At 32.6% G+C, this 14,581-nt stretch overlaps 1 protein-coding gene across 1 annotated transcript in view; it reads left to right on the forward strand.

Annotated features, from left to right (window-relative positions):
* Positions 1 to 13,156, forward strand: part of HELRODRAFT_62054 (hypothetical protein) — a gene marked incomplete at both ends in the record, with an annotated part of 32,029 nt that extends 18,873 nt beyond the window's left edge. The window contains 6 exons of the mRNA XM_009011036.1: positions 1,028 to 1,107; positions 1,939 to 2,106; positions 5,973 to 6,171; positions 7,061 to 7,195; positions 12,218 to 12,385; positions 13,029 to 13,156. Coding sequence (XP_009009284.1) covers positions 1,028 to 1,107; positions 1,939 to 2,106; positions 5,973 to 6,171; positions 7,061 to 7,195; positions 12,218 to 12,385; positions 13,029 to 13,156 — 878 coding nt within the window. The remainder of the gene's footprint in view (positions 1 to 1,027; positions 1,108 to 1,938; positions 2,107 to 5,972; positions 6,172 to 7,060; positions 7,196 to 12,217; positions 12,386 to 13,028) is intronic.
* Positions 13,157 to 14,581: the final 1,425 nt, after the last annotated feature.

The raw sequence follows: 14,581 nt of genomic DNA on the forward strand, positions 1-14,581 counted from the left end.
AACATATTAACGCCAAACATTCGGTAGAATTTATAGAATATTGTAAAAATATATATATATATATATATATATATATATATATATATATATATATATATATATGTATATGTTACATGCTAAGTCATAGACCACATGAGTTCGCCCCCCCAACCAAAATCTGAAATGACGCCCCTGATCACTGGATGTATAGTAATGAAGACGATAATGATATTGATAATGATGATGATAACGACGATGATGATGATAACGAAGACGGCGATGACGATGGTGATGACGACGACGACGATGATGATTATGATTATGATGACGATGAATAGTTTTTTTTTCAAAGTCAATTTATTAAGCAAAGTTTCAATTTAAAGCAGCCTGCAATCTTTCTTCCCGAGGAAAAGTTTTCTTATTTTTTTCAGAGACCCGCCAAATAAATAATTTCCTATCACTTTTTCATTAAAGTCAAAATTTATTTATATATTTTCAATTTAAACAAAATTCATCAGAGAGAGAGAGAGAGAGAGAGAGAGAGATGGAATGAGAACCATTTTATTCATTTATTCATCATGTATATTGGTGAGGAACTAACAATGTCCAAAAATAAAATAGGCATAATGGTTAAAGAATTAAAACATGAAATGAATTAAAACATAAAACAATATACACACACACCCGCGCGCGCACACACACACACACAAACACATACCTATACACATACATACATGTATACGTACGGAAATAAAAAAAAAGACTCAACGATCTAATAAATTTGCCAATGTTATTTTGCGTAATTTTAAATTTGGCAATCATTCTGTTTAAATTATTTTAGCAGTGAATGTTCATCATAACTGTTAGTTTTCAATTTGAAGTTTTGTATATTAAACTTTATACACTATACAGTTAAGTTTGTTAGGTTATTTTCTCGTTGTCTCAGGGTTATGGTTACAAACTTTTCATTCACGAACTTCATTAAAAACCAATTTTTTGTTATATTAAACAATTTTGAAAGAACTTGATTATCCATACCCCATTTTAGGATGTGCTTTTGTGAAATTTGCAAGTCACTCGGAGGCTCAAGCTGTCATCAACGCACTGCATGGTAGCCAGACCATGCCTGTGAGTTCTCATTAATATCTCCTCTTCTTTGTTCCATTCTTCATCCATTTCAATCTTTATCCATTTCAATCTTCATCCATTTCAATCTTTATCCATTTCAATCTTCATTCATTTCAATCTTTATCCATTTCAATCTTCATTCATTTCAATCTTCATTCATTTCAATCATCATTCATTTCAATCTTCATCAATTTCAATCTTTATCCATTTCAATCATCATTCATTTCCATCTTTATCCATTTCAATCTTCATTCATTTCAATCTTTATCCATTTCAATCTTCATTCATTTCCATCTTTATTCATTTCCATCTTTATTCATTTCAATCTTTATCCATTTCAATCTTTATCCATTTCAATCATCATTCATTTCCATCTTTATCCATTTCAATCTTCATTCATTTCAATCTTCATTCATTTCAATCTTCATCCATTTCAATCTTCCTCCATTTCAATTTTCATCCATTTCTATCCTTATTCATTTTAATTTTCAGCAGATTTATTTTTCAATAGATTAATTTTTGCCACATTCATTTGTAAGGCCGTAATTACAATTTAGAAACTTTCCAAATCCTACATTTTTTTCACTGTGTACATTTTTTTACAGTGTGAAAACTTTTGCGGTTTTGAATTTTTCTTTATAATTCCAATGACAAACAATCTAACATTGAATAACATTGAACCGGCAGCATTGAACAAAATAATTTGGCCAGCATGGTTGTTCTTTGCGCATGTACCATATAATGATGATTACCGCAATAAAATATCTCCAAATATTTAACAACAAGCGATTCAACGAGAACTGTTAACCACCACCAACCACCAACGAACAGGGCGCATCCTCCAGTCTGGTGGTGAAGTTTGCAGACACGGAGAGCGAGCGTCAGATGCGAAGGATGCAGCAGATGGTCGGCCCACTGAGCCTCATCAACCCTCTCACCATCACCCCCATCATCGGCGCCTACCCCCACAATCAGTTCCCACCCGCAGCTTTTCAACCGGTTACTTATTTTCGTTTTTTCCCATCAGATATTACTTTTTCTATGTGTATTTAAACAATTCAAAATGGATATTACATAATTCAAAACTTTAATATTTCATTACTGAAGGAGCAATTTTAAAAATGAAAATCTTTTATAAACGCAGACAGAAAAAAAAAAACAAAAATTTGTAGGCGTGATGTTAATTAATATTTCATAAAAGATTTTTAATCTTAATCTTCGAATAGCTTTGTGTTGAAAAGTTTTCTACGATTATCCTGAAATGTCTCAGTTAAAAAATTATGAAGTGAAATTTATTTTCTAGTGGTTATGCCGCAGTCATAATTTGAATATATTCATTGCTAATTAGGATCTATTTATAATTCTTCCTTTTTATTACTTGATGACAAAAACATTTGCATGTCTGCTTTGACATTCTCTGCATTAAAATAGCTAAAGAATGAGTATAGAAATAAATTCTATACTCGCGTAGTTTTTAAAGCATTATACCTTCTGAAAAATTTCAGAGATTCAACATTTACAATTTCAATTACCTAGGCCAACAGCTAGCGTGTGTTTTCCTCTTAAATAATGGTTATGTCTTCATTGTGGGTACATGTACAACTCGTGCACAATTTCACTTGTTTGTTTGATATTGTTCGTTTACTTATCTCATTTCCCAAGCGGAATGTTTTTTCAACTTTCAGCAACTTCCTGCTGGCCATTACGCATGTTATCTCTTTCATCTATCTCTTGAATTTCTTTCGTCTTCGTGTCCATTTGCTATCTGCAGTAGTATCCAAGGATCGATAGATCATCCTAATTAAATGCACATCCTATGTGTACTCTGCATGCATGCATACATGATCCATTGTTTTTAACCACGGACTCGTGCATATATCCCACGTTTCTGCATACAGTATGTATTTATATATCCTTATAAATGCATGCATGCATATTTATATATTTTCCTTACGAATGCATCCATCAAATCAATCATTTGTTCATTCATTCCATTTGCATGAATTTTGCATTTATTAACTCATTCATTCATTTATTCATTCATTCATCCATTCATCTATTCATTCATTTATTCATTCACTCATCCATTCATCTATTCATTCATTTATTCATTCATTCATTCATTCATCTATTCATTCATTTATTCATTCATTCATCCATTCATCTATTCATTCATTTATGCATTTATTTTGTCGTCCAGTCATTCATTTATTCATTCATTCATTCAAAAACGATAACGTCTCACTTCTCGCCTATGAAGGCATTCATTCTTTGATTGGTCTGAGTTACATCGTTTGACGATATGAACATTTTTTGATACCATACCGCATAACAAACTGAAATTTTTGGTGCTAAAATTTAAAATTTTTAAAACCATCGTTAACACAACAAAATATAGGTAGCTGTTTCTTTAATTAAATAAATTTTACCATGCTATATTTAAATTCCGATCGTAATAAACAAATCAGTCAAGACAACATTTTAATGTTTAAAATAAGTGTTTAGATGCTAGATAATTTGGATGTTTTAATAATGATGCATTATGCATGCATGCATGCAGTTGTATGTCCTCCACGTTCGTTCGTCAACTACAAATTCCAATCTTCTCTCGACTTCTCTTCTTTACTTTCTACTCACCAATCCATCTTTTGCTGGTCCGTTCATTTGTTTGTCTACTCATTTCATCACTTCGTAATAGATCTTTCCGTCAGTCAAATAATCAACTCATCTTTCCATTTATCTTCTATCTATCTATCCATTCATTCATCCATCAATCATTCATCAAACTTTCTTATAAGATTGAAAGATCTTCTATCTATCTATCCATTCATTCATTCATCAATCATTCATTTATCCATTCATCTATCCATCCATTCATCCATCCATCCATCCATCTATCTAACCAACCTTCCAATTATTGATTGGATTATAATCTTACCCAATCGATTATTATTTTTAATTGTTTATTACACTTCTAGATCTGTCTTTGAAATATTAAATCTTTAATCTCGCACTGGTTTGTTTAAAAATTCACGCATTCACCGACCCATTCGTTGTTCCCTTCATGATTTCTTCTTGAATTTTTTATAGATATCTATGTATCCATTCTGCATCCATCCATGTATCCGTCTACGTGTCCATCTTTGTATCCATTCATGTATCTAGTGTATCATACTTAATCGATTCATATTTGTACACTGTTGGCTATATTTTTACATCTGTAATTAGACTAAATATCTATCGATGTTATCGCACAGATTTGTTTAAACATCAGTGAATTCATACATGTATCCGTGTATCTATCCATGTATCCGTGTATCTATCCATGTATCCGTGTATCTATCCATCGATTATCCCTTCCCTGTATCCATCAGTGTATCCATCCGTGTAAGCATGTATTCATGTCTGCTCATGTCACTACAATACATCAGCAACATATCAGCGTTCATCATTGCCACAATCAATCACTAACTTCATATTAGGCCTTCTGAAGCATGCATATTTAAACGCTACTATTACTACTGCAGCAGTGCTCGCATGCTTAAATGGTGTATTATACACGTATACACGTATCTGCATATACGTGTTTATGTGAAAACTTTAACAATGCATTAATTAACATACAATGTAAATAATTCATGTGTCATTTCTTATATTATATTATATGTGATTATACCTGCAAGTTATACAAGATACGACTGTTTGAATATGTTTGTACACATGTGAGTAGATATGTAATTAGTTTTGTCGTAATGTGTACAAAGACAATTTGGGTGTGTCGTCAAGAACGAGTGCCTGTGCACAGTTTAATTAAAAGAAATTTGATAGGAAGAAATAGATGATGCTGATGTATGTTGTTGTTGCTGTTGTTGTGTGGTGTGTTTTCTTTTGTGTGTGTATGTGTGTGTGTGTGTGTGTGTGTGTGTGTGTGTGTGTGTGTGTGTGTGTGTGGTGAAGAGATGTTTGTGTGCATGTGTGTGTGTGGATGTGTGTATGGTGAAGAGATGTTTGTGTGCGTGTGAGTGTGTGTGTGTGTGTGTGTGTGTGTGTGTGTGTGTGTGGTGAATGTGAAGAGATGTTTGTGTCCGTGTGTGTGTGTGGTGTTTATGTGTGTGTGTGGTGTGTGTGTGTGTGTGAGTGAGTGAATGTGTGTACAATGCATTATTCGTATTCGTTTGCGTGTGCGTTTTTTCTACGTATGTTTTTTTATGCGTACGTCTGCATGAGTATAAATCTGTTTGTATACGCAACGACATAAATGTACACTCGTGTACAAAAAGAGGAATGAGTGCGTGTGTTTGTGAGCATGCATTCGTCTTTGTCAGTCTGTGGGTGTGTGCCTGTGTAAATCAATATGCAATTATTTTGAGGTGATAAATTCTTCAAATGAAAATGCGTGGTGGTCCATGGAAGCTGAAACTATCGAATGAATGACAACAACCAACTTCATTATTTGTCTGTCTGTCTGTCTGTCTATTTGTCTATCTATCTGTCTCTTTGTTTGTCTGTCTGTCTGTTTCATTATTAACAATTATGTAAAAATGTCTTTCATATGCGAGTCAATTGATTGTATCAATATTAAACCACCCATCAACATTCGCATAGCATTGTTTTAAATTAATTACAACATGCATGCACTGGCCACAGTATTAATATAAATATTGTTGCAAAACAGATCCCAACGTAGCCATTTAAGTTTTGGGCAATATCAAATTCGTCATTTTTATGCCACCCACACACGATCACACACGCAACTGCAACGACAACGTGAACAAATTATGCAACAATCACTTCAGCCAACCTCGTAACATCACACTAATGCGGCAACATTTAAATGACACAAACACAAAATTCCACCACATCAGACATTTGTGGCGACTGCGGGAGGCTACATGAGCCCTATCGCTGCCCTGGCGGCCCCCCCTCTGCCTCCCCCTCCCCCATTCAATATCAACTCGGGACCAACCAACAACTCCAACAACATCGTTGCCAATACAACAAACGCCCTGGTGGTAGCGAGCAGCATGCACAACAACATGAATGGTGGCAACAGTGGCGGCCTCAGTAACGGCGGACCAGCTGGCATCACGTCAGGTCAGTTTGGCGCGCTTTTTTGGTCTATATTATTTTTCATACATAATTTTTAAATTTTTATTCGGTGCTTTTTAACGTAAAATGTTCATTAAAGGTAGGTGCAAATAATTGATTGGTGTTGGCAGACTAATTGAGTGATTCCATAGCTGGAGCTAATTTATACCTCATCAAAGTTTAATAAGTCTTCTCAGAGCAATCTTTCATCATTAAAAACATTTCAAAATTAACGCTGATGCCAACAGCTTTTCATCATCCTTTTTTTCTAATTCTTCTTCGTCTTTTTTCTTCTTTCTCATCATCTTTATTATAACCAATAAGAAGAATAACTTTTCATTATTATTATATATATTTTGTATATGTAATTATAATATTATTATTATTGTAGTTGTTATTATTATTATAAAATCTCACTTTGAAGTTATATGCGCGCAAATCAAGCGATGTTTAGAAAACAGAAGATCTTAACAACAATAACACCATCTTAATAATCATCATCACCGCGTCATCTTCGTCATTATCGTATCATCATCAATCAACAACAACAACATTGTCATCGTCACATGATTGCATCATCATAGGATTACATCATCATCATTATCATTTTATGTACGCTATCAATCACTCCATCACCTTATATTCCACTCTCTCTTTCTCTCTCTCTCTCTCTCTCTCTCTCTCTCTCTCTCTCTCTCTCTCTTTCTCTTCTCTCTTATTATCTTTTCATCATCCTTTTCATCATTATCACCATCACATCATCATCATAACATCATCACATCATCATCTTCATCATCATCTGCATCATTATCACATCGTCTTCTTTATCATCATCTTCATCACCACATCAACGCTCCTCAAACAGCGTCCTCAATGACAAACTCTCTGCACCAGACCACCCACACAGTGATCCCCCCAATCATGACGGCCTACCCTATCCACCCCTCCCTCATCACCTCCCCAGCCATGATCAACCAGACACTCGTCTCACCATACACCAGTTAGTTCATAATTTTTAAATATTTTTCAAGTTAATTATTATAACTGATCATTATTATTTAATAATTGTTTGGTAATTACTCTAGTTGTTGGAGAATGCAGTTAAAGTAGCGATGTTGTAGATGTAGTCAACAAGTTGGCAGGGGTGGTTGTAGTCTCACTTTGCTATTGTTGCGCGGGAACCTGGTTCGATCGCTTGAAGACTCCATTCTGGTCAGCAGTGCCATGCATTTCGTGCATATTACAATATATAACATTATAAATTCATTTGATTGTTGTTTTTTTGGTCATTCATTTATCCATTCATACTTACGTACATTAATTTGGTAAATTGCTGAATTATTGGGTAGTAAGTAGCGGACAACACTCAAAGATGAGCAGCAAAAGTTAAATGAACTGAACATTTACACTGAAAATGTTTATAAATAATTTAATAATATTTAAACGTTGAGTTATTGCTTAAAAATAGTGTAAAATATCTCAAAGTTAAATTTTTCCAATTCGGCAGATGAATATTTTGCTGTGATTATTCAAGATGTTAAGTGGCATATAGCTTTTTAATTGGACGTTCGGCACAGTTTAATGTTGAAAATTTGACAAAAAATATTTAAGCAGAGCACTTAATATAATTTCCCGGCAAATTCGAAAATTTAAAAAATTTATTTCGTGCGTGAACATAGTAGAGAAACTTCCGTCTGATAATTGGTCGGGCAACAAATGGTCTTCCTGATGATGATTCGGCTTTGCAAATATTCCAACAACAACAACATCAGTTGACGCGCTCCATTTAATTTTCCAGCAAGAAGACTGCACCGTCATTTTTGGAACGAGCCAAATTATTACGAGAGTTTCTTGAGAGAAAGAATATTTATTAAGGAACGTTATGCTAACCATTTGATAAATGATGAGCCAAGACAACTTGCCACCTAATTGTTATTTCAATTGGATGAAATATTTCTCATACATGATATTTAAAGTTCTGATTATTAACCGTTATTTCCAATGGCCACAGATGAATTTTGACTGAGTTTGAAAATTTCAATTATTCAATTCTTTGATTAATTTTAATCAATTGAAAAGCACTGAAAAAGTTTAATACGTACATGTTGGAAAAGATTTTAATATGATTAGATTTGAAACGAGCATGAAGTTGGAGAGAGGCAGTTTTTTTCGTAACTTGGTAGAGTAAGGAAACAAACATACAGTTATAATATAACATAATCAGGATGATTAGCCCAAATGCATTTGCAGTTGGAGATTTAAAAGTACTGCATTACACATTCTTTCATCATTATCGTTTGATCATGCCATTCTCAGTGTAACCCTTGTGTGTTTGTCCGCGCGTGATTTTGCTTCAATTATGTTGTTTGCTTCTTTGTTTGTTTATCTTTTTCTTTGTAGTCTTCCTTGCCTGCTTTTTGATTTTGTTCACTATCGTTATTTTTGTGCATCATTCTTTGCAATTTCTTCCCATTTGATGCGCTCTCCTTTTGTTTTCTGTCGTTCGTGCGTGAGATGAGGTCTGTGCGTTCAAGTGTGCTGGGATGTATGTGCCTGTGAGTTTATGCGAATGTGTGTGTGTTTGTATGAGCTTGTGCATGCTTGCATGTGCACATTTGTATTTGCACGTTTGTATATTGTTTGTATGTGCTTATTTCTATGTGCATGTTTTTATGTGAGTTTTTGTATGTGCGTGTTTGTTAGTGCACGTTTATATGTGTCTGTAGTATGTGCATGTGTAAGTGCAGTCAACTTCATTTTGGTAATGTTTTAGAGAGGATAACTTATTGCCGCATTAATTTATCTTCTATTATGCCGAGTCATCCGTTGAAGTCCCACGTCCACTTACACTGCAATCCCCAGCAATTCATCTGACTTAGAAATTTGAACATTTCAACCAATGAATTGCTTCTTTAAGTAAAATTCCAGCATAAATCTAAGTTTTTGAACAATGAAACTTCAAACAAAAATTTAAATCAATGAAAAAATTAGAAACATTAAACCACAAAAATAGAAAATTTATTGGTAAAAATATATATGTACAAAAATTGCACTAAATTTTAAACTTTTGGAAATTCATTAAATTCCAAAAAACATGGATCCGAAGCAAGTAGTTACGAATACAAATATCTCGAAACCTAAATAAATGGTTGATAAATATTTCTAATAAATGGTTGATAAACATTTCTAATGAAAATTTCAACAAATAATTCAATTAAGAAATTACTTTTTAAACTCCATGTCTTTTACCTTTATAAACAACAATCATTAACTTTGTCGGGATTTATGTGTGGTATTAAAAAAAATAATTAAATAAAAATCTTAATTTCTTTCACCCATCTCAACCTTTAAAAAAATTTCAAGAATTTTGAAAGTTATCAAACCACCAAAAAAAATATGTGTATTCATGTTATGGCGTGATCATTATGCAATAAAATATGAGTGGGGTGTAAAATGTTTTAAATCGCGTGTTATAAATTGAAAAAATGTGCATTGCATGCTAGAAATGACTTCAATTTAAAATTAAAAAAAAGAGATAAACACAAAAAATCAAACTGTTGCGCGTTGGCCTCTCCATCCATACATCCATCCATCCATCTATCTATCCATCCATCCATACATCCATTCATCCATCCATCTATTCATCCATCCATATAACATCCATTCATCCATACATCAATCCATACATCCATCCCTCCATTCATCCATCCATTTCTTGCACCATTGAAAATAGTTGAACGTTTCCATTTCGACAGACGGAGCTGCATCCATCAAATTTATTTAAGGTGTGAAGTTGCATTTGTATGCCAATTTAGTGTTTTTAAGGGCCAAACTCTTTCAAACAGTCGAATTTTTCCTGAAGCGTTCCATGTAAACATTCATGTCACAAAATTAACCATTAAAAAATTGTTTCATGAAATCGGATGAAATCTTATCATTTATAATACTGCTCATAATTTCAAATAAAAAGAGATCTCTTTCTCAAAAACCAATCATGAAAAGTTTTCATTAGACAACGGAAGACTTAAACATTTGACAACCACCCTGAAACACGCTCCAGTGTTTGCGCTGCCTTGCTGGCCATCAAAATCTTCTTACGAATAATCTATATCCTACGTTGTACACTGTGATACAAATTATTTATACAATATCTGCAACTCAAAACAAAATTGCAAATTACTGAAGATTCAAATGAGCAACTCAAACAAGCTTTAAGTTGATTTAGTAGGTTTAGTTAGTAGGTTTAGTTAGTAGGTTTAGTAGGTTTTACATGTTTTAGTAGGTTAAACTATGAAACAGTACGAATGATAAGCTCATACAAGAAATAATACAACCACAAAATTATACAAACACAATATACAATGACAATATACCAAAGCCACACTTAACCATGTTTAACCATGTAGCCCACACTGTTGTATGTGCTGACCAATTGCAGCAGTTAATGAATGGGGTCCACCAGTTTGCTACTGCAGGTTTGTTTACAATACTATCTTTATGTTATATATATATATATATATATATATATATATATATATATATATATATATATATATATATATATATTCTTTTTTGTGTGTATACATACCTTTATTTTTTAATTCTATGTATACATTCCACATTGTATCTGTATATGTATCATTATTTTTTTTTGTATATGTAGTCTCTTTTTATGTGTCTTCATGTTTTATGGTTACGTGTTTTACTATTTTTCAAATACAGTTTTAAATTTAATGTCCTTGGCTGATATAATTAGAGATAATATTCCTTTGTATAACTTAGTAATTAAGAACTAAGAACGAACTATTCAGACAATAAATTTGTTTACCAATTAGCCATCATCGTCTTTACTACCATCTTCATCACCATCTCTATCATCATCATTATCCCCATCATCTTCATCATCATCTCTACCATGATCACCTTCATCCTCATCATGATATTTTGCCAGTGCCAGTCCTCGTAGATCCATGCTCATATGAGTTGCCAACAAACTGGACTAACACCAGCAACACAAACAACAGCAACAGCATTGACATTGAAATTGCTCAAAACGTCTACCCGCAGAAAAAGAACAAATCTTTCTGTTAGCAAATTTTAAATCATTCCATTAGCTAAATTTCTTGTTTGAAATTTGAAATATGATAACCCTGGATATAGAAACTCATGGATGTGATGCATGCGTTTTTACGTGGCCAGTGTTATTTCTCTGGGACCCGCCCGCTATTTATGCCGTTGTGCCTACTGTTTGCGTATTATCGTTATTGCCGTTTTAACATTTTTTATGGTTCTAATTAATTTTTATAGCTGCACCATAGTTTAACATTATTTGATCAATCTATTGTCTATTTGAACGAAAATAACCATTATGCCTTTTGTTTGCTAAAAATCTAAATCACTTTTCGCAAAACTATTATTAGATTCTTGGGATTTCAAATAAATTAAAATCTCTTGGGCAGTTGACGTTCATATAAATTTACGAATGTAACGACAACTATTCATAACAGTAAGAAAATAATACAAACAAAAACAACAATAAGCAACAAACATTACACATCACTTAACAACAAAAACAGCAACGATATAACATTAACACACCAACAAGCACTTTCAAGCAACTGTAACCAGTTCCAATCCTTCTTGGCACAGCAGCAGCAACAAAACATTGTTCAACCATTTGTTGTCAACAAAGAAGGTATAATTGTACACCATGATTTTATACTTATATGAAGTCACCTAATTTTGTTAAGCCGTCTTATTTCGATTTTTCAAGTTATGTTGCTATGTATTTAAATGAATGCAACTTTATGACACGTTCATTAGGTTTTAAATTGCTATATACAGCTCTTATTTGTTCGTTTTTTCTCTAAATTTATTAAATTTATAATTATTTTATATTCGTTTTGGCACAAGCGCAAATATCAATTTTAAACGGCGTTTACTTCATGGGAAATGTGAATATTAAATAAAAATCACTGAACAGTTAAATAAGGAAATAAATTCCCAAAATTGTTCCTTGTAGAGACGCGATGTATGTCACCGAACGGACCAGACGGATGTAACCTGTTCATCTACCATCTACCTCAGGAGTTCGGAGATTACGAGCTCACCCAAATGTTCATGCCCTTTGGAAACGTAGTCAGCGCCATGGTCTACGTAGATCGTGCAACCAGTCAGAGCAAGTGTTTCGGTCAGGAGGCATTTATTTATTTATTCATCCACGTATATATTTGTTATTATCGTCAAGAAGATTTTAGAGTTTAATATCTCGTCAAAAAAAATTTTTGTTAGAGTAAGAGTTTATTTTATAACAAAATCACAGTACGAATTTTGAAATGAAATTGTCCACAAAAAACAGTTTTGAAAATTTGTAGAATAAAAAATTAAAATATACTGGTTTTAATATGAAAAGTCATTAGAATGCGAAATTATTTTAAAAAAGATAAGCAACTTTTTACAAACTGTCAAAACTCTTCACGGAAAATTTCTGGCTACACCACTGATTACTAATTTTATTTATTTATTTATTTTATTTGTTTCCATATTAATTATTGCTAATTATTATTATTTTAGATTACATTTCTACCATTGCCACTTTTATTGTTATCCTTTGTATCGTTGTCTTTCATATCGTTACGCTGTCGTTTGAATTATTTTAACGAAACGAAACCTCAGAACATTCGATCACTCACCGATTAATAAATAACAATAACATCGTTCATTCCAACTAAATATTATCCCGACTTCATTATTATAATTAATATTAATAATAATAACCATTTTATCATTATTATTATTAATTTGATAATTTTTTTACATAATTGCTGGCGAAGGCTTCGTGAGCTTCGACAATCCAGGCAGTGCCAGTGCAGCCATACAGACCATGAACGGATTCCAAATTGGCATGAAAAAATTAAAAGTGCAACTGAAACGATCTAAAGAAACTAATCCTGCATACTAAGTCACTCAGTCACTAACTCATTCACTAACTCGCTCGCTCACTCATTCCTTCATTCACTAACTCGCTCACTCACTCGCTCATTCACTCATTCATTCCTCATGTTTAAGAAATTATTTTTTTATAATTTTTAACACTTTTTATTCAATTTTCACTGATTTTTCTATTTAATTAGAAATAATTTATGAATGTTTTAGAAGTAGACTCAATTATGAAAGTGAGGATTTTTGATTAATTTCAAAGCTAAAATGGTTTCAACTCGCTAGCATTCCATTTTTTAATATATCAAATCTATGTATATGTGTATGCGTGTGTGAGTATGTATGCGTGTGTGTGTATGTATGTTTGTGTATGTACACACGTTAGTGCGTTTTATGTATGCATGTATGTGTGTGTGTATGTATGTATGTATGTACGTACGTACGTACGTACGTATGTATGTATGTGCATGCTTGTATGTATGTTTGTATATTTGTACACCAAAGAACCAAGTACTCAGAAAATTAATTTTGTTTAATTGATGCTTTGATAATTGACAAATACATGATACATGTTAACAATTTATATTTTCATCGTAACTAATGGATGTATTTTTCTTACAACTTTTCATGTGTTTATTTATATATTTGATTCATATACATTTTATTATTTACGAAATTATTTATTTTTGCTTTGGAGACCATGTTGTTGATATTTTTTTTAATTTATGTATTCAAGCCAGGGTAATGTTTTATGTGGCGAAGTAATATTACTACTAAACACGTAAGCAAGTGCCGCCGAAATGTTCAACACGCGCACATTTCTGCACACGTTCCTCACAGGATGTGCCGGCAGCTTGCTAAATAAATGGTGAAGTTTTAGTATCCAAGATTTAATCTTGCAAAAAAAATTTGATCACATATTGTTGAAAAATTAGATACTGAACTCGATTAATTTTGTTCTTCTTGCCACTAAATTTTGTTGTTGCAGTGTTAGTTCTGTATATACTCTGCTGAACGGTTTGCATTTACAAACATTCTGGATATTTTAAATTTGCTATAATGATTTTTTTTCAGTTTAAATTTTCTCATTCTTCTGCAAAATACATGCAACGCTCACAAATTAATTTCGCAAATAATTTATCGGAGATGAATGACGTTAAATATATATTTCATTTAATGAGATGAGTAGTTGAGGAGTAACAATTGAAAATTAGCAGCAGCAGCATGTAAAGAACCAACTGGTAATGGAACAAGAGTTAACAGCTGGAAAGTGTTTGTCTGAGCCTTATAATGTAGAATTGTTTGGATGATTCGTTATTTTTCTTGTTCATTTTTTTATTAATTATTGAGATATATAAGATATATAAAAATCAGGATATATAAGACCACTATAAAAAAAAGGTTGCTTCTTAAATTAAACATATTTTCGTCAAACAACATGTGAGGG

The sequence above is a fragment of the Helobdella robusta genome (genome assembly GCF_000326865.2).
Source record: "Helobdella robusta unplaced genomic scaffold HELROscaffold_1, whole genome shotgun sequence".
Classification (NCBI taxonomy): Eukaryota; Metazoa; Annelida; class Clitellata; order Rhynchobdellida; family Glossiphoniidae; genus Helobdella; species Helobdella robusta.